The sequence below is a fragment of the Triticum dicoccoides genome, chromosome 7A, assembly GCF_002162155.2.
Source record: "Triticum dicoccoides isolate Atlit2015 ecotype Zavitan chromosome 7A, WEW_v2.0, whole genome shotgun sequence".
In the NCBI taxonomy this organism is placed as follows: domain Eukaryota; kingdom Viridiplantae; phylum Streptophyta; class Magnoliopsida; order Poales; family Poaceae; genus Triticum; species Triticum dicoccoides.
Window position 1 is genome coordinate 117,295,768 of NC_041392.1, and position 21,322 is coordinate 117,317,089.

The 21,322-nt window shown below is 48.3% G+C and overlaps 2 protein-coding genes across 2 annotated transcripts; both read left to right on the top strand.

Annotated features, from left to right (window-relative positions):
• Positions 1 to 3,127: 3,127 nt before the first annotated feature.
• LOC119327800 (RING-H2 finger protein ATL3-like) lies at positions 3,128 to 4,367 on the top strand. The gene has a single exon (XM_037600888.1). It carries the CDS (start codon positions 3,213 to 3,215, stop codon positions 4,182 to 4,184), a length of 972 nt encoding a protein of 323 aa, XP_037456785.1. The 5' UTR covers positions 3,128 to 3,212; the 3' UTR covers positions 4,185 to 4,367.
• Positions 4,368 to 13,275: 8,908 nt separating this feature from the next.
• LOC119329964 lies at positions 13,276 to 16,135 on the top strand. Its single transcript, XM_037603072.1, has 7 exons — positions 13,276 to 13,579; positions 13,717 to 14,242; positions 14,500 to 14,597; positions 14,695 to 14,719; positions 14,811 to 14,931; positions 15,017 to 15,151; positions 15,336 to 16,135. The coding sequence occupies exons 2-7, from the start codon at positions 13,753 to 13,755 to the stop codon at positions 15,544 to 15,546; spliced, it is 1,080 nt and encodes a 359-aa protein (XP_037458969.1). The 5' UTR covers positions 13,276 to 13,579; positions 13,717 to 13,752; the 3' UTR covers positions 15,547 to 16,135.
• The last annotated feature ends 5,187 nt before the right edge of the window (positions 16,136 to 21,322 follow it).

Sequence of the window (21,322 nt, forward strand, 5' to 3'; positions counted from 1 at the left end):
ATAGGACTGTGATGGAAAAAACGGTGACCTAACATGTTTTCCTAATTGACAAGCATGACATAAAGTAGAGCCGACTTTATTGTAGGGGATGTGCTGAAGTTGATGAAGACGCGACATGGTGTGGGAGCCGGGGTGACCTAGGCGACGATGCCAAATATCCGAAGGAGATGTGGTGACATGGGCTTCATGGCTGGCTTGGCAGACTGGATAGAGGGGACCGGAGCTATTGCATCAAAGAATCACGATCCCGGTGAGAAGATCCTTCACATAGAAACCATAAGGGTCAAATTCGACGGAACAAGAGTTGTCAATGGTGAATTGACCAACAGAGACAAGATTTTTGATAATTTGTGGAACGATGAGAATTTTGCGTAAATAAAGAGGAATAGATGTGCTAGTTAGAGAGTAGGAACCAATATGTGTAATGGGTAGAGTAGCACCGTTACCAACAGTGACAGATTGAGAAGCAGATGGTATTAGAGAGTCGAAGTTACCATGATCGGATGCCATGTGGGAGGATGCACCAGAGTCCATATACCACTCATGTGTGCCGGGAATCTGCATGTTGTTGAGAGCCGCTAGAAGCGCAGGGTCGACCGCCGAGCTTGATGAAGGTGACTGCAGCATGTTGGAGTTGTTGTTGGCATGGCCGTACGCAGTGTAAGCTTGAGGAGCAATGTTGGGGCGAGGACCAAGTAGACCTGGAGCAGGAGCCTGCCATGGACGTGACTGCCAGGAAGAGGAGGGCTGCTGCCATGGAGCCTGTGTGTGTTGTTGCTGAAGATATGCCCTCGTCGGAGCACCCGTCCATGGGTTGAACTGCCACGAATTGTCGCGGCCGCGACCACGTCCACTGCGTCCGCCACGTCCACGGCCACTGCCGCGGTTGAAGGTGGAGCCCGTTCCGCGCCCTCCAGAGCCGACGCCCCCGAAGCTGATAGGGAGAGGAGCACATTCACCGCCAGCGCTCGGGATGATGTTGTTCCCGCTAGCCCAAAGGGCAGTGGATGCCGCGTTCTTGGCATCAGTTTTCTTCTGGCTCTCTTCAAGGATCAACGCCGAGCGGGTCTGCAGGAACGAGGGGAAGGGCACCTGGAACGGAAGAAACGAGCGGAGGTGGGCGAAACTGTCGTTGAGGCCACGTAGGAGGGTGAGGACGAGTGTTTCGTCACTGATCGTCTGGCCAACATCCATGAGAGAATCAGCAAGGGACTTGAGCTTTGTGCAGTAGTCACCGACGGTCATATCGCCTTGCGGGGTGTTCCTGAACTCCGCTTCCAGCTGGATTGCCCGGTGCTTTTTATTGTCGCGGAAGAGATTCTCGATGGCGTCCCAGATCGTGCACGCGGTGGAGCCGGGGCGCATGACGATGCCGAAGAGGTCGATGGAGATAGAGCAATAAATCCAAGAGAGAACCGTGTAGTCGTCGCGGCCCCAATCCGAGGCCGGCGAAGTGTCGGAGGGAGTAGCGCCGGCATCGCCGATGACATGAGCTGTAAGGCCATAGCGGCCAAGGGCGACGAGGAACAGCTCGCGCCAGTTGGTGTAGTTGGAGGCGGTCAGGTCGAGGGTGATGGGTACATGAAGTTTGATGGATGTGGCATAGGTGGAAGGGCTGGGCGTGGAGGCTGCTGGGGAGGTTGCGGGAGCTTTGCCCATCTCGGCGGCGCGACGATCAAGTTCTTCCTGGCGAGTCTGCAGGAGAGACTCGCGTTCCTTCAACTCGGCCTCGAGCTTCTTGAGATCGTCGGCTGTCATGGTGCAGTTAGAAGGCTAGGTTGGGATTCGATTGGAGAGGCTTGTGTGTATTAGGATTTCAAAAGGAGGGAGGATACGGCTAGTGTCTGATACCATGTAATGTAATATGATCGGGCTGCTAAAGTGCACATCTCGATTGATCTTATTGATTGGTATATATACAGGGTTACAAAACTTGTATCTCAAGTTCATCAAGTCGGTTTTAACCTTATATGGTAACCAACTATACAGGATCAATTACAACACGTGATCGATCCGTTGGGGATACGTAGAATCATCTAACACCTATTTTATGCCGTAAGAGTAGGCTTTTATCCGGCCTCGCGTCTACGGGACTTAGCAACAACTTGTACTAAAGGGTCGTGCCGCAACGCGTGTTGTGTTACACACGCCGCCCAACTTCATCAGCTCGGTACACTAGACGCGCATCACCGCGTGACGATTGAACGTCACATGGCTACATCACGCACTTGGACATGTGTAACTGCGATTCACATGTCTTCTGAAACACTGCAAGCCTCCCTACAATAATTTCGAAACAATGATAAGGAAGGAGTTGTTTAATACAGGGATAACATGCATGTAAGTTCGTTAGGGGGGTAACTTAATCCCATAAGTGTAGGCTTTTATCCGAGCCTTCGACTACGCCCTCGGTTGCGCTGCAGCGCGACGGCTCATCCATATGACACCCGTTTTCGCTGCACACGTCATCTTTCATGGCATCGACAGACCAGATGCGCATCGATCTGTGAGACGCGGTATAGTAAAATTCTAAAAAATATTGTTCTTATAATTAATAAAAATGGAAAGGTTTTTTCTGAAAAATAAGACTCAAAAATAAGAATTGACACTTCCTAAAAAAACATAAGATTTGATACTAGCTTGAGTTCTTAGTCGGCACATGGCCGGGCGTGCATAGCTCATACCTGACGCATGTCGAGCTGAATTCCAAATAAGTAGTAACTGTTTGACCAAGGTTTTTATCCGTATCATATTACCAGCAGCAGCCCGAACGGCCCGTGCAAAAGATGTGCAATGGCAGTGTGCATTCGCAGGAAGGCGATGGAAGCCACCTTGACCGCGACCGGCGAGGTCAGGTCAGCAGTCACCGGCGACGTCAGTTTCCCGCACATACCGCGGCGGCGGCTGCCCGCGCTCCCGCCAGTTGGATGCTTCCCGGAGGCCGCCGGCGCACGTCGCGGCCGAGCCGAGAAAGAAGGCCCCCGCATCGCCATCCAAACGGCCCAGTCAAACCCACACCGCGCGACCCAAGAGCCCAACCACACTAGTTGACAAAGTCCACCTCCCGTCAGCTAGCCCCCCTTCAAATACCGTGCCACCACAGGCGACCTCCTCCATTGCTTCTCTTCATCCTCTCTCCGTTCTTGAGTGTCGTCAGCCATCGCCGCCGGGAAACGGGGATCAGTTTGTTGTTGGGACTTGAGACGGGAAGGATGTCTTCATCGCCTCCGGCGCCGACGGTGGCCGACGCGGCGGCGGCGGGCGCGCCGGCGTCGCAGCTGGCCATCAGCAACGGGGTGCTGCTGGCAGCGGTGATATTCCTCTTCATGGTCGTCGTCTTCGTCTTCCTCCTCTACCTCTACGCCAAGCGCTTCCTGGGGGCCAACCCCATGCTCAACGGCGCCGGCGCCACCTCCTCGCGCTTCATCTTCGTCGGCGACTCCCCGTTCCCGCGCCGCGGCCTGCCGGCCTCCGTGCTCCGGACCCTCCCCGTGGCCGTCTACGGCGGCGGCGCCTCGCCCAAGACGCCCGGCGGCAGCGGGAGGAGGAAGAACGGCGAGGCGCTCGAGTGCGCCGTGTGCCTCTCGGAGGTGGCCGACGGCGAGAAGGTGCGGACGCTGCCCAAGTGCGGCCACCGCTTCCACGTCGACTGCATCGACATGTGGTTCCACTCCCACGACACCTGCCCGCTCTGCCGCGCCCCCGTCGGCGCCGACGCCGAGTCCGCCGCGGAGGGGCTCCCCCGCGTGCCGCGCGAGGACCACGCCGCGCCGGAGTTCCCCATGTTCCCCACCAACGTCCTGTTCTGGGGCACCCACGATGACGTCGCCAACGGCGGCCTCGGGGGGATGCCGCCGGCGCCAGCCCCGCCGCCCACGATCGCCGCCGCCTCCACCAGCTCCTCGGCCTCCGGGCGCAGGAAGGAGAACCTGGTGATCGACATCCCGACCCGGGCGATGGCGGTGGGCGCGGCGTCGTCGTCCCCCGCGACGCCGCTGCCGGCGAGCGACCTGCGGTCCCCGATGTCCGCCCGGCTCCGCTCGCTGCGCCGGCTCCTGAGCAGGGGCAAGCAGGCCGTGGTGGGCGCGTCCTCCTCCAGCCCGCGCGGCGGCGGCAGCGACGTCGAGCAGGGCCTCGCCGGGCGCCCGCCGAAGACACCCAAGACACCTCCGGCGTCGAACTGATCCGGAAACTACATAGCTCTCTGACGCATTGGCTCGCGTCGCCGATCACCGGAGGGTCTATACAAACATGTGTTCATTCTTTCCTTGATTTCTTCTTCTTTCACTCTCTTTTCGCCAAGGATTTTGGCCAGGAATTCTGATGTAAACAAAAAGATGTTTGGCATTGGTGTCACTGATTGGTTATTGATGTCGATGGATCATTGATGAAACTGATAAGCTCTGTTCATACTAGATTGATTAGATTAGATTGTGTTTCAGTTGAACTCTGCTTCTTCAGGCCGTTGCCGCATTCATCTGTGTATACTATACTGCACCAGCTGCAAATAAAAGTCACCTCGTGCCACTGACCAACTGTTCTTATGATTAGATAAGATATTACGACCGAGTTAAGTAGCTCTGCAGCTGGAGGGAGACAATGCGATCCCAGAATTCCTGAACCACATGAGCAAAAGGAGAAAAGGAGGAGCAAAGCAAGGAAGGGCACACCAAATGCGCCTGCGCCGAACTGACAAAGGCCGGCCTATCTTGTTCGAAAACAAACGAGAAATTCAACCGCGGATTGACCGGAACACCAGGTGTGCAAGCGACAACCTCCGCGCTTTCTCGGCAAAGAGTTGGTTTCTGCTGACAGACAGACAAGAACCCAAACCTCTTTCCGCAATGCCGCGTGAGGAAAGCAACTAAACTCGCCGCTGCAGCTGCCGTCAGTAGCTTCAAGTTTCAAGCATCGCCTCTTCTCATTAGGGCCTTGGACTATACTATCAGGGTTTGTATAGGACACATCTAGATATGCTTATTACACATCTAAGTGAGTGAATCAAGCATAAAGAGAAAAAGAAAAAAGAAAAAGAAAATATCCACACGAATCTTAACATAAGATCAATGATATAAGATTTAGATGTGCAATACTTATGGCATATCTAGATGTGCTTTAGCAAAAATGATACTATTATTCCATTGCTGGTTTCCAAGCTTCCAACACTGGCAAAGGAAAAAAGTTAGTTACTCGTTTGTCGTTTCGAAGAAATTCTTGTTCTTTACCCGTTTGGTTCACCTTCGCCGGTCGAACACGGCACGGCGACCCGTGTGTTGACGCTGGGGACGCGCAGCGGTAACAAACTTTGACTTCACTTAATCAAATCACATGCGTCCGGCTTGTGTTTTTACTTGTTTATGAACATCTTCTTTCTCTAAGACAAGTTGCGCTTGGGGATGGATGAGGTACATGCATGCATTACTGCCCAGCACGCCTCTTTCCGGGCAACCAGCACATACTATATCCTGTTTTCGCTTGTTATTCTCTTCATTTTTTATTCAAGTTGCACAAACTTGTCTTCGAAGTAGCAGTGCACATCCAGGCATTATTGCTCTGCATTTCCCGGCAAGGAGAGCGCCCAGTGTAGGAGTATCAATTAAACCTGTGTTATAAATCTACATCGTCATTGTATATGCAGTTTTAATGTACTCGGAATGATCGTGTGGTTAAGTCGTGCGATCCAATCTCTTGGAATGATTAGGGGCGCGATTAGTCGTATCGCGCGCAGCCATCGTGGATTCGTGGTATCTCATCATCCCATGGAAAAGGTCAGGGTACGTGCTCGCGCGGCTGAATCCCGATCGTGAATCCCGATCCTGAACAGGGGTGGGGTTAGGTCCGGCACCACTTTCCGAAGCTTCCTTGCCGTTTCTACGTGCGTGCGTGCTTGCTTACTCTCTCCTGTCTACGTAGTCCTCTCCCTCGACCTTGATCGATCCCCAAGTGGATAACCTAGGTATGAGCCGCGTATAATACGTACTGGAGTTCTCCTATTAAGTAACCGGATTGACATCCGATACATACATTTTGCCACGTTGGCTATGATTAGCTGCCGATGATTAGTTTGGGTTGGCCAAGACGCGAGAGAATCTGGAAGGCTAGGGGGCAGCCGGTCCGAGTTGCCGGCACGACAATGTGCGGGAGGATGAGAGCAGAGCAGAGGGGCCGGGTCATGGCACCACGTCGTGTGGAGGAGTTTCGTGCGGTGCGGGCGTATGTGGCCTGCGCGAGCTACCTACCTTTGCCCCTACCTACGTGGTCTGGGTGCAGCGGTAGTGTGTGGCACACTACTGTTTCTCTTTCTTATAACTCAGCATACACCCTATCTCTATGAGCATCTTCAAAAGACTGAGCCGCCATATCATCTTGAAATTTACGAAGTTGCCGTAGGCACCTCGTCGTCGATGGGAACGTCTGCTTCCACTGAATGCGCATCGCCGAAAATCCTGAAATAAATTCATGAATAAATGCGAGCATCAGGATTTGAACCCTGATGGGCTAGGGATAGCACAGTCCATCTAACCATCCAACTACAGATTGGTTCGCTCCCGGGCTGACTCTCTCTCGCTCTAACAAAAATGATCACTGATATCATCAGGGGCACGCATGGAATGTATGGCCCCATCATCACCGAGATTAGAGAGAGCGTAGTGGGCTTCATCTGCAAGTTCATTTTTGAAGCGAAACTACTCAACCCCACCCTCCTTTAAAAAAACGGCTCTTACTCACGCGATATGTAGGCAACAAGTAATCAAACGATTCTGCAGCACCTTGACCTTGTCATGGACGGTTTGATCATCCATGTCGTCCAACATACGGCCAGCGACTGCCGTCTGCCTAACATCACTGTTTTTGAAGGTCGAGCGGCAAATTATGACGCTGATAGTCTAGCTAGATCTCATTCTTTCGATCAAGGAGGAACACTTGTGGTTGATCCAACGCCATGATCCATTTTGTGTCCCGCTACATGCGGAGCTTGAGCAATAAAGTCTAGCTTTTCCCGTAAAAAATTCCGCCACTTACACCCAAAGGATCTCCTATGTGCAGCTCGCCAGATCTCGCCCTGCGCGCGTAACGCGAGGAAGCGGGGCCGGGGCCTGGAGATGATGGTGCAGTCTAGCTGCGCCATGGGCCATGTGTTGTGCTCCCGGGCTGACTCTTATGGCCCCATCATCACCGAGATCACAGAGAGCGCAGTGGGCTTCAACTGCAAGTTCGTTTTTGAAGCGAAACTACTCAACACACGGCTCTCAACCCCCCCTCCCCCCTAAAAAAACGACTCTCACTCATGCGATATGCAGGCAACAAGTAATCAAACGATTATGCCGCCACCCTGACCTTGTCATGGACGGTTTAATCATCTGTGTCGTCCAACATTCGGCCAGCGACTGCCGTCTGCTTAACAGCATTGTTTCTGAAGGTAGAGCGGCAAATTATGAGGCTGATAGTCTAGCTAGATTCTCATTCTTTCGATCAAGGGGGGACATTTGTGGTTGATACAACGCCATGATCCATTTTGTATTCCGCTACATGCGGAGCTTGAGCAATAAAGTCTAGCTTTACCCCTAGAAAAATTCCGCCACTCACACACCCAAAGGATCTCCTATGTGGAGCTCGCCGCCGCATAGCCCGATATGGCTAGTGTAATGACAGACTATGTATTTCCATTATGCGATTATAAATAGAAAAGGGGATGGCCCGGTTGAAAAAAAATGCAGTTCGCTGCGGCATTCTGCTGAGCAAACGTAAATAGCGCGCTCGCCTGCAGCGACTCGGTTTTCCCCGTAATGGCATTGTAGCTACCCTGATTTTTTACCAAAGCACATGGTTTTTTCGATTGTTTTTTTAAATAATTTTTAAAACATTGAAAAAGTTTAAATTTCCACACAATTTTGAAAGCACGGACATTTTGTTAAAACCTTGTGGACAGTTTTCAAAATACAAACATTTTTTAACACACTACCACATTTTCGAATGCATGATTATTTTAAAACATGGACACTTTTTGAAATTGTCAACAACTTTGGAAAACCGAGGCATTTTCGAATAAAATAAACATTTTCTTAACAAACAAGATTTTTTAATACAGGTGAACATTTTTGAAAAAAAACTGAAAAGGAAAAATGGAATGAAAAAAACCTGAGAAAACCAAAAAAACAATTGGAAAGCTAGAAAGCATAAAGAATTGGACCCTCCACTCAAAATAGAAATAAAATAAAAATAAGAATTAGACTGAAACCTTCCGGAAGGTTTCCAAAACCAAAACTGAAACTTGCTGGTTGCAACTTCGTCATTGTCCATGGCTTTGTTGTCTATGGTTGGAAACTTTTTTCGTCACCAGTTGAAGCTTTTCTCGTTGCCTGTTGCAGCTTTCAGGGTTGCGCAACGCCCGCCCCCCAAAATCTGTCTTCTAGTTAAAGTTTTTTTCGGTTCCACGATGGTCTGATTGAAGCTTTTTCAAACTACAATTGAAGCTTTCATGTGAATGATTGTAGCATTTTCAGTTGCATGTTTGTACGGTTGAAGCCTTCGAATCAAAACGATGGAAGCTTGTCATATGAACGGTTCCAGCATCGCCTTCGCTGTCGCGCGCCATCAACAGTCACCAGCGTCGCGCGCGGCCTCTTGCGGCTCCCCCTCCCCCCATGCCCGCCGTTGCATCTCGCCCTAGCAGCAAGGGCTCGTCGTGCTGGTGCGCTGCGTGTGGTGGCGGAGATGGAGGAAAAAGAGCCAATTGCAACAGCCCCTGCACCGCGTTGTGGGGAAGAAGATGATGTGAAAAGAAAAACAATTCAATTGAGGAGCGCTCCCATGGCCTCCGCGGCGCATAATCGAGAGCGATTGTAAGGCTCACCTGCGACTGGCCCAATCTTAGGCCGGCCGCCCGGCCATAAACATTTCCCTTATTTTTTCACAACGAGCGGCAGATAGGATTTACCCTCACGGAAGGCTCCCACTGTGGGCCGGCCTACTTCCACATCCTTGCGTTCCGGTCTCTTGTGAGCTCCCTCTCTAGTGTTTCTCCACGGCAGCAGTGGTTTGTGTTCCCAAGAGAAAACAAATGCCTATTTTCATATAAAACGACGTTACATCTCATCAGGTATCTTTTCTTTTTAGCATCAGTATAGACACAAGCGCTCATATACACGCGCATACACTCACCGCTATGAACGCACACACGCACACTCTACCTCTATGACCATTTTCAAGAGACTGAGCCGTCATATCATCTTGAGATCTACAAAGCAGGGCCGGCCCTGGAGCATGGGCGACGGGGCGACGGCCCAGGGCCCAGGCGAGGGGGGGGGGGCACATGATGGAGTATATACATATACTATAGCCCAGCAAAAAGCAAGTAAAAATTATAAAAGAATTAAAGAAAAGAAATAGGATGGGCTAGGCGGCCCAGATATAGCTAGCTAGCGATCGCTGATGGATACACGTAGGCGAGGCGGCGCCGTGACTCACACTCATTTCGATGTTTCCTTCGTAGGTTCGTCGCCCTCGCCCGCCCGTCGGCCTTCTCGCTCGCTCGGTGCCTTGCCCCTTGGCCCTTGCCGCGTCGCCCTCGCCTCGTCGGCTCGCCGTTGCCGCCACACAGCAGTCCGGCAGGCAGGCGGCAGGCCGGCCAATCGGCCATCCGGCATTCAGCACAGCGGCACCGCGGCAATACGACAATTCCTATACAAATACGCATCTGACTGGAAGTCAAGAAGTACGCATCCATGTTCCTGTCCATCCCCAAACCTCAATTTGACAATCTCAGTAGTTTATTTATTCTTTATTTAGTATGTACGTATTGTAATCCAATATATCAATTTTTTGTCGTTCTATGTAACATGTCTAGGGTTCCAATCATCCGATCTATAAATTCCTAACTTTTTGTATGCTCTTCTAATCTTTTCTTCATGATTTTAGGACATTAGCCTGTCATGTTACCTAAGAAGAAGCAATTGTCGGGTGCTGAAAAAAGGAGGAAAAAGAAAGAAAGTGATCTAAAAATTCTAGCACTGAAGTATTATTGTTGTTGATGGAGTCAGTCTAATTTCATTCTTATTTGAGGTAATCATGTCATGTTAGTTTCATTTTGCGATCTTTTTAGTACCATTGTTTTTTATGGAGTCGGTTCGAATTTGGTTATTATTGTTCTCGATGGAGTCATTTGAATTATTATACTCATATTTTAAACTAAAGACATGTGATTGAAAGTTACTTTTAATGAGTTATATATATAACACACGCATACATATATATTGTCTTAAGACTTAGGACATAGGGGCCATGTCGTCGAGTTCGCCTAGGGCCTCCCGAAACACAGGGCCGGCCCTGCTACGAAGTCACCATAAGCGCCTCGTCGTCGACGGAAACGTCTCCTCTCACATCTCATCAGGTATCTAGGGTGTGCGAACCGAGTGATTGCCACCTACACGTCGCGTCTACACGGCGACAGCGTAGCCCACAACCTGGCCTTTTTTCCCCGCAAAGAAAAGAAAGCTGGCCTTTTTTTCAAAGAAACAAACACGCACAAAAGAAAAGGCAGAATAAAACGTCGTTGCCATGGCCATGGATATGAAAGAACAACCTGCCAGCCAGCCAAACTTGTCACCTCACACCTCCGGGGGGATAGGCAAGGTATCCTGTCCAGCATAAAGAAACGTTCTTCACGACGCCGCACGAGCAGACGACGACGAGAGGCGAGTGAGGGCCATGAATATTCTTGGACGGAGACAGGGATTTCGCATCCCGAGGAAAAGCATTAAACGCCGACGCGATACATCATTCATTCAGTGAAAAGCTGCGATCCCCAGTCGGCCAGAAAGCGAGGCCGTCTGTTTTTCAACCCAACCCCCCGTGTGATCTTTGAGTCGTGCAGAATTGCACCCATGAGCCTCTCTACTCATCAGAGCATCTCCAAAAGCCTCCGGTTTTTCCAGTGATTTTTTGGTATTGGCAATAAACCTTTTCGTATTGAAAGAGTTGAGCCAAAAAACATGCTTCAATGTAGTACTACCTCCGTCCCGGTGTATAAGTCATTCGCGTAGTTCTAGGTCGATAATTTAACTATCTAAATATGTATTATATGTGACAAAAAATATATATTTAGAAACTACATCCGCGTGGAAATCTAGTGGTATACTTTTCATGACATATAACACATATTTAATTCCTCAAATCGATGACCTAGCACTACGCGAATGACTTATACACCCGGACGGAGGTAGTAATACTCAGCCGATCTCCCCTTATATATATTGAAGAATTTGGCCTCTCTCCTAATATTTTTTCTCAATAAGTGTCACGTCTGTGTATCGCTCAAGTAGCCCGCCAGATCACCGTGCCATCGCCATCGCGGGCCGTCGGACCACCGCCATAGGTTGCCAGATCACCGCGTTACCGCCAAACCGTTGTCGCAATTTGCCACTGCCGTCGCCGCTCACTAATAAGTGGGACCCACTGCCGTCGCCAGATCTCGTTTACTAAGTATTTTTGAGGATTTGAACTCTAAGAATGTTTTCCCTACGGAAACCCATTAAATCGTAGGATTGGGACTACTAAGTTTCTATCAAATCTATTCATGTGCCCACATTGCATGGAAACCTCATTTTATTTCTCCTTTCTTTTGCGAAATCATTTTATTTCTCCTTCAAGAAGTCCCTTCCACTTCCGCTCTATCCATCGCCTTCTCTTCTCAATTCTCCAAAATTCCTGTGCTTGTTTTCTATGTACCATCCAAATGCACATATTGCAAAATTCTAAAATATTGCATGTTTGGTGACATCTCATCCTTTGTTTTTTCTACTCCTACATTTTTAAATCCTACAATCCTATGAAGCCTTTAAATGTGATAAAAATGTACACTGATAAATAAATATCCAGCTTTACAGGACTTGGCTGCAAAAGACAGCAAAAAGGCGAAAGAAAAACCTATTATAAGCAGCTCCTGTTCCAAAAAGAAAAAGCAAAAAAAAAAAAAAACGAGCCCACGATCACCGCCGCACCACACACCCAAAAAACGCACGAAATAATAATGGACGAGTCTACGTAGCGGCCGGCTGCTCGCTGGCATGCGCGAGCGGCATGCGCGAGCGGCCGGCCTAAAATAGAAATTCTTTTATCCGCTAGCGTCTGCTCTGCATAGACATGCATGTGTGTAATTTTTGTCCGCTAGCGCATGTATTTTTTAGCATTTAATACATTCACATCGGTCACAATCAGTTGGAAAAAACAGATCACATATGCATTTGTTTCGGTTTTCAAATTTTCAAAAAGCTATATCTTCCAAACCGCGCGTCGGAATTAAGATCCGTTTTCACCGCTGCAATCCTCGCAACGTGCTCTTCAAAACTATATCCCGCATGGGGATGTTTCGACGAACTAGTCTTCCTGCCAACTAAACATCAATGTGTGTGCAACTAGACTAAATTGCCGCGCCAACTGAGCATATGTGTGTGTGCCAAAAAAGTCCTGCCAACTAAACATCAATGTGTGTGTAACTAGACTAGATTGCCACGCCAACTGAACATATGTGTGTGCAACTAGTGTCCTGCCAACTAAACATCAGTGTGTGTGCAACTAGACTAAATTACAAGCCAACTAAGCATATGAGTGTGCAATTAGTCTTTCTGCCAACTAAACATCAATATGTGTGCAATTAGACTACATTACAAGCCAACTAAATATCAATGTATGTGCAACTAGACTACATTACAAGCCAACTAAACATCAATGTGTGTGTGACTAGACTACATTACAAGAGGAGGTTGCACATCGACTTTCGTCGAGGCAATAGACTAGTCGCACATCAAAGTTGTCGTGGTTGCTAGGTTGTAACCTCATACGAAGGCGCAGCTCCAAACATTAGTTTTAAAAAAAAGTTGCACGATGTAGTAATAAAGTTGCACAATGCAGTAATAGAGTTACACTATATAGCTCCAAAGTTGGCATAAAAAAAATTCGTCAAAATATACCCGTGCGGGATCTAGTTTCAAAGATCTCGTCGCGAGGATTTCAATGGTGAAAACAGATTTGAATTCCGACGCGCGGTTTGAAAGATATAGCTTTTTGAATTTTTAAAACCCGAAATAAATGCAGATAGATCTGTCTTTCTTAAACTAAAGGAGCAGTGTGAACGTATTTAATGCCACGCCTATATGCACTAGCAGACAAATAAATTACCACATGCGTGCGCTGTGAGAGCCGGCCGCTCGGTTCGACCAAAAAATGCGCGCCCACTTTTTAGATTTCAGGAATAATAATTGCGCAAGAGCAACGGAAACCCTCAAAACGGCAGAGCACGAGAGAACAAGAAAAAAAAGGAGAGGAAAAACCCAAGAAATCCGCCTTGCCCACTCCGATCTCTCCCTCCAGCATATCCCGCCCCGAGAATTCCCCTCGGATTTCCTTCCGGAGCTCCCCCGCCCAGATTCGCGATCCGAGCTCGGAGGATGCGCGGCGATCCCCTCCCCCATTCCCGCGCGCCCGGATCACACGGAAGGCGTAGTGGAGACTGACTGACCGAGGGCTCCGGCACGGGCACGCCGGGGAGGCGGTTGCAACCGATCCGATCTCGCGTCCGCAGGTACGGGATCCTGCCGCCGCTGGCACGCGATTGATTGCGTGCCGCGCGCTCTCTAGATTTCGCCGTCTCGCGGATTCCGTGGGCTCCGGCTCGGGCGGGGGAATCTGATCCGTGGCGTGCGTGCGCGGGCTTGGCAGGTTGCTCTGATCTGGCAGGGGAATGCGCGTGCCGACATGGTAAGCCGAGGAGGAGGAGCCGTGCGGTCGTTGCTGGATCGTCTGCGCCCGCCGCCGAGGGGGAGGAGGAGCCCCGCCATGCCGCCGCCCGCCGCCGCCGCCGCCGCCGCCGCTGCCAAAGGCGCCTGCTTTTGCAGCTTTAGCCACTCGGGCGCGCACGGCGAGGGGCGGAGGAAGGGCCTCCTGGATTTGGGCGCCGGCCGGAGGTTCGCGCCGGGCAGCGCGCTGAGCCTGAAGGGATGCCTGGACTGGCAGGATGGCGGCAGGTTCAGGAGGGCGGATGGTGGTGATGGCGATGCGGTGGAGATCAGGGCGCGGGTCCTTGCCCCGCAGCGGCAGTTCGTCCGTGATGCGGAGGTTCAGCTGTGGGAGGAGGTTGGCGTGAAGAGTGTGGATGGAAATGGCGCTTTCCGGCGGGGGAAGCGCCTCGATTTTCCTGAGCAGCCTGTCCCGACTAAGATGGTGGTTGCTGTTGATGTGGATGAAGGTATTGTGAAATTACATCTTTGTAATAGAGCTGTGCATCTCATGATTATGCAAGGCTGAACTTACATGTTGGTTGAATAAATAGTTCCTGTCTTTAGTGCCTAGGTTTCATGGTGCTTAGTCTAGAATCAAACTGTGAATTGGAAATTATTGCGGTGACATACATGTCATGGTGACCATATACTTTAATAAGTAACATTGTCTTTCAGTTCCTTATAATTTATCAATTCCCATTATGGTGCTATTTATATCGTGCAGTTCTTGGAAGCTTTCTTGCTGCTCTGAACAGATTTATTGCCGAGCAGTACTCTTGGAATCACTCAGTATCAGAATACCATGTCTATGAGTTCTTTAGGGTGCGTTATTTTTCCTACAAAAACTTGAATTCCTGCTATATTTTTCCTTTGATCAGTGTTTAATTCGTCTTGCATCTGTTTGCAATACTCTATGCAGATATGGAATTGTTCTCGAGAAAAAGGTATGTCTTGATTCTAATATTTTTCATCACGGTTTACTTCTTTATATCAAATGCACTTTATGAAATCAAGAATTTTTCTAAATTGCTGCAGCTAATCTTCTTGTCCACGAGTTCTTTACAACCCATTACTTTCAAGATGGTGTCCATCCTATCCCAGGCGCCCGAGATGCGCTCCAAAATCTTTCTTCGTTCTGCAGCCTGTCTGTAGTAACGTAAGTCAATCATTTGATTTTAGAGATGTGATCAGTTTATCTTCTATTATGTGCTGCCTGCTTAATGACATCCTTCCTTTTGAAGATCTCGCCAGGATGTAATAAAAAATCACACATTAGAGTGGATCGAGAAGTTTTATCCGGGCTTATTTGAGCAGATCCATTTTGGGAACCATTTTGCTTTGGAAGGCCAATCAAGGCCAAAATCAGAGATTTGCAGGTACGATTGTCGAAGGAACGTTATTCTAGTTTCCAGTCACATTAGAAGATTGGACATGCAGTCTGACTAGGATCACAACACATTAAAAAATGATGATTTTTAAAACTGCTGTTTACTATCTCATTTTAAGCTGTCACAACATGTTCTCAGCTAGTCTTACAGATAGTACGGAATGCCTTTGCAGATCTTTTGGTGCTCAGGTTTTGATAGATGATAACCCGAGATACGCTTTAGAATGCGCTGAGGATGGCATGAGGGTTCTGCTCTTTGATTACGATAACACGTATCCCTGGTGCAAAACTGGTGTGGATCAATCACATCCTCTGGTGACCAAGGTTCATAACTGGCAGGAGGTTGAGCAAAAACTTCTCTCGTGGGTAGCACCTGAGAGCTGACATTCTTCCTTGTCCGATGTTAGCAGCAGAATTATGCTCAGCAGACAAGATCTCACTTTCTGAAGGAGGATGTTGCTTCCCTTTCAACATCTCAATACATAAACATGTCAAGGGTAAAGTAGAATACTCCATATCTTTGTTTGAGAGAATGACGATTGAACATCGCCTCACTGCAGTATGCTGGGTGGAAGGCAATCAGACTCAGTCTAGTATGCCCTGAGATGATCCAAGATTTGCACTCACAGTCACATGCTGAAGATCGAATTCTTTTTCAGCATGTTAGCTTCTGTGGTACTGTGGTGTATATACTGCCGCTGCTATATGCATTTGTTGAATCAAATACTTCATATCAATTGATCTGGTGCACACAATCTTATGAATTGGATCCTATGTCCTGAGTCCTTGTGGTTACAGTTGCGTGTTAAGTACCCAGATGGTTAATCCGTTCGCTTCGGTGAATACAATGTAAAACACAAGCGGATTTGAATTTGGAAGGGAGTAATGAGGTAGAAAAGAGAAGCACTGTACCCCATGTACCATGCCCACAATGTGAATATGAATTTTTGTATGGCAAATAAGTTTTTGAATACCTCTTTTCTTACAAATCTCAAAGCATGGTACAGATGCAGGGTGCACCTGGGCTGGGAAGCAAGAAGCAGTTTTTCGGGTGAAGACCTATCATATGCTAAAACTGCTATGCCAGTATACTTGTAAGAATACAAACCATACACTCACCATATGCACTTGAAATATCAGCAGCACCCTCACCAAGCTGGGGAAATAAGGACAACAGGGTCATGTGAGCCCTGGAGTCGCTCATAATTTTTTTACTTAGTTGGACTAGGATTCTTTCGGGCTTTTGCTCCATCTGAAAGAAAGGTAGCCTAGTCTAGAACATATCTTGTCCTTGGCACTACAAATGCTTCTCTGGTTCATCACCTGAACTCACTAATTTTCTAAATACTTTGCATCATGCTGCAAGTAAATATCATATTGTCTTGATAATAATGAGTGCAATTGTGCTTGGTCCTGCTAGTAATTCTGGCCGCGCTTCATCCAACCGTTTCAATGTTTTGCTTATGTGAATTATGGGGCTGTACAAATGTGTATATAAAGGTTGCTTCACCAGTGGCGGTGCTACTCACAAGTTACGAGATCACCCCACATTCCTACTTTCCTGTAGGATTCTCAAAACACAGAAATATGAAAAATATAGGATTGTGTGTCATGCCGACTTGAATTCTATGGGATTAAAACTACAGAAATGTAGATAAAAATGTGTGGCGACACAGGAAGACAGAAATTTTACCAAGAGGTTTGAGTGGAAGACATTTTCCCTTCAAAATAGAGCGCACATGAATCATAAATTTTTTCTAAGGGTTTTAATCATGTGAATCAATAGGTACATGATGAAATGCTAGGTAGCAGTTGCTAGATTCGACTATACTGCTTGGGCGTGTGAGATCATGGCGTCTGTGTTCCACACACTTTTCTTAAACTGTGTTCCGCACACTTTATCCATCGATCGTCCCCAATTCGTCCACACCTTTCCACTTATATACACATCGTTAATCGGTTGGGCTCAACGGAATTATGTTCCCATTGTTCACTTAGATTCAATCTGAGTGGGTTTCGACGCATTAAATATGCTATAGGTCCCAAGGCCCTACGAGAACATGTTTTGAGGGTCCTGAGTAATCTTACTCAACCTCTGGGTACTAATCTAGCTTCACGAGTACTCACAAAGTATACTGTTGAACCATGAGTACTCTTAGTAGCGTCCATGAGTACTCACAAAGTTATTTCGACAAACCTCACAATGTGGTACATGTTCCTAGATTATGTTAGCACTTAACATTTGTTGCATGGCCCGGAAATTGGTAGGGGCACATGTGCATGAGGCCACCCATTTGCTTCAAGCTTGGTGCAACAGTTTATGTCATTAGCCCTTAATCCCTGCACCGGGGGTCCATGTATGCCAACTTTTAGCAGAGTTGCCTGCGTCACCCATCCCACCTCCCATGCTTTTTCATTTTATCTCAAAATTTGAACCTATTGTATGTTTTGAACCGTCCAAATTATGTTCCGTTTGCATGTTTGGTGCAACAAGTACTTTCAAACAATACCAATTTTCAATGCATTTAGACACTTCTTAAAAAAACACAAAGTTTCACCAAGTTTCATTTGCTTTTAGGGGTTTATGGCTTAGTGCTTGGCACTTAAGGTTTAGGTGTTAGGTTTAGGCTTTAGGGTTTAAGTTTTAGGCCTTGTTATATGGTGGTATAAGCCAAAAGCCGAAGCCAAAAGCTCCTATTTAGGAGCTTTTTTGGCTTATAGGCCAAAGTGAAAAAGATGCAAAAGCTGAAGCATAAGCCCGAACAAATATGGCCTTAGTCTTTGAAACTTGATGAATTGATCATTTGTTTTTTTCAAGTTTTAGTAGTTGAAACTTGCTGAAGTTTTTAAGATCTGTCACAATGTATTCAAATGTGAGTTTGTTTCAAAACCCTCGTCACAAGGAACACAAATATGCAAACGAAATATTAATTAGACTTTCGATTCAAAACATATAATATATTCAAATTTACAAGTCAAAAGGAAAATCATGGGAGGTAGGGTGGGTGGGGCATGCACTCACTACCAAAAGTTGTACCAAAGGTTGCATGCAACCACTTTTGGAATCTAGCGCAATCATGCGAATGTATGCATGCGTGCCCCCGCCTCTACGTGCCACAAACCGTCGTCCTCGCATGGCCATGCTTTCATGATAATTCGAAAGGGGCTAGAGATATGTCTCCAAATTAGAGGGGAACATCATGTCTTAGTCAACCATGCCTTGCAACACGTTTCATGACAAGCCTGAAAACCACCTCGTCAAGGCGCAGCCGGCCGCATCAGCCCTTTTTCCGGCGCGGTCCCAACAAGCCCTTGCTGGGACATCGCGGTCCGGCTTGGCGTTGCGCCCCACCCTAAATTGCGCAAAAAACAATGTAGTACCACGAGACTATATCTTTGGTTTGCAGAGATCTTGGCTGTTTGGAATGAATGCCTCATGGATATAACTCACAATATCTTGGTGATGCCTAGGAGCAAATGCGAGTATTAGACACTGAATTGTTTCTTATTTGTGTATCAGAGGGGAGCAAAGTAATTTTTGACTCATTGAATGTAGAATCTGCAAGGATACAATACAACTTAATTCGTGAGTTGTTGATTAGATGAACGGTTCAATGCCCTTCTATCTTGGTAGAGATCATAGTCGCAAACCGAATAATAATTTGAGTGTTTAACTTGCTTGAATCGTGATCTAGATACATTGCTAGAAACCAGTGATTTTTCATTAAAAAAAAGAAACCAGTGATTTTTGATTATGTCTTTTACACCATAGTTGCTTTAACTCAAATCACCGTACTAGCCCGAGCCATTGGTGGTGGAGCAATAGCTGCCCTAGGCCTGTCTCCGTCACCAGTCACCACATGACCACATCCACACAAGAAGTGTGAGGTCGCCAAGTTATGTTAACGTGCGTACGACCGTGTTGGTGAAAAAGCGATCGGTGAACACAAAAACAACATGAACATCAATCGAAGTGCAAACCCTGAGATTGTAAAGGCGGACGCAAATAAACCCTGACCTCCAAATACGCAAAGTATGTACCCTGACCTCTATAGCGCCCGCAAGTGGCCGGGATGCCGGCTGTGGACGAGTTGTGTCTGTCTATAGCACCCGGCCGCTTGCTTCCCGAACGACACTGTTTTTTGGTGCGGTAGTTTCATTGTCGGGCGTTTCCGGCGGCGGCGCAATCCTTAATATTGGGATTGAACGCCACGCCGACAAACAAGCCAGCGTGTTGAGCCTGGTGCTCATATTGCTGGTTGCATTGGTGATGGCCGTGTGGTGCTCAGAATATTCTTGATGCCCCTCATCCCTAGCTAGCTATACATGCGTGTAGTTGATCGAGCAGCACAAGGTCGTTCATGCATCTCATTCCTAGCTCGATGTGTATGTAATGTACTGTTGTGTAGGAGAAAGATATGGTGACATTATATAGCGTAGAGTGGAGAGTGGTAGGTGAGATGCCATATGGGATGTAACTCGCACCTAAAAGACACATCACACGAGATACTGCACTATTACCAACTTAATTGGTTGGATTTGGAAATCCTGGTCCATGCACTTACAGGCCCTTGGAGCCACCTCCACATACCTCACAAGACGCGGACGTGAGCGCCATCTTCAGGGTCTCCACGACTTGGCAGCTTGGTGCAAGGGACATCTGCAGGTTTTGGATAGACCACTGGATCGATGGACGATTAGCGGCCGAGATTGCCCCGCTTGTCTATGCGCTCGTCCCGCAACGTCTGCGGAAGGAGCGTAGCGTGCGGGATGGTCTATACCTGTGTTCTTGGGTCCAGGACATCCGTGGGGCACTTGGGCCGGCCGCCATGGTGCAATATGTCGAGCTCTGGCGTAGAGTGTACCACACCCACCTCTCCTCCGAGCCAGACGTGCTTAGATGGCGATGGACTTCCTCAGCCACATACTCATCGAGCTCCTGCTACAAGACACTATTCATCGGTGCTTGTGAAGACCCACATTGGCACCTCACTTGGCGACCTTTTGGGCACCCATTCGCGTCAAGTTCTTCCTATGGCTGACCATGCAAGACCGTTGTTGGACCGCGGAGCGGCTGGCACGCCGCGACCTACCACACGAGGACGCTTGTGCACTATGTGATCAAGAGGAGGAGACCATGCACCACCTCCTCGCAGGCTGCTCATTCTCTCGCTAGGTTTGGCACGAGATCCTTGGTTGGGCTTGTATGATGATCAACCTCCCCAACCCCGACACGCCATTTCAGACTTGGTGGAGCTCCTTCCTCGACCATGCGCCGGCCTCCATAAGCAAGGGCATGTCCTCCCTCATCATCCTGACAACATGGTGGCTCTGGAAGCACCGCATCGCATGCATCTTTGACGGAGCCAGGCCATCAATCACCCTCATCTCCGATACCATCAAGGACGAGGCACGCCTCTGGGTCAAGGCGGGCGCCATTGGGTTACAAAACATCATCCCCGACGCGTAGTTCCCTGTTTTTGTGTTGGGGCTGAGCAAACCCCATGTTCTAGTCTGCTCCCACGCTTGTACACCATGCGTAGTGCATACATGGACTTGTAAGCGTTGCAACCCCAGGCTTGTACTCTCTTCTATCAATGAAAAGATACACATCTTGCGTATTCGCGAAAAGAAGAAACTAGCAAGCTGGTATTTGCAAACGCACACTTTTTGTAATAACGCTAAGGGGGGCCAAGCCACCCCGTGGTACAGATTAGTGTTGATGTAGGTCACCTTTACTATATATATTCATTGTAACCCACCGCGCGAGATAAGTTGGTCAGTTTTAAATCCCCAACGTTTGTAACCTTCCCCGATATAGCAAAGATTTGCTGGCTAGAGCCCGTGGTTTTTTTTTCCTTCGTGTTGGAGGATTTCTCACGTTAAATCCTTGTGTCCTTATGTTTGATTTGGTTCTTCATCGTGTTCGATTGCATGTCAAATCTCTAACAATATATTTAGAAAGCACACTAGTAGAAAAAGGCCCATTTGTCCCGGTTCCAGAGGCCCATTGGTCCCGGTTCCAGAGGCCCATTGGTCCCGGTTCTGGAACCGGGACTAAAGGGTTGAGACTAAAGCCCAATACCTTTAGTCCCGGTTTGCCTATGAACCGGGACAAATGGGCCTCCACGTGGCCGCTGCGGCTTGTTCAGGCAGGAGG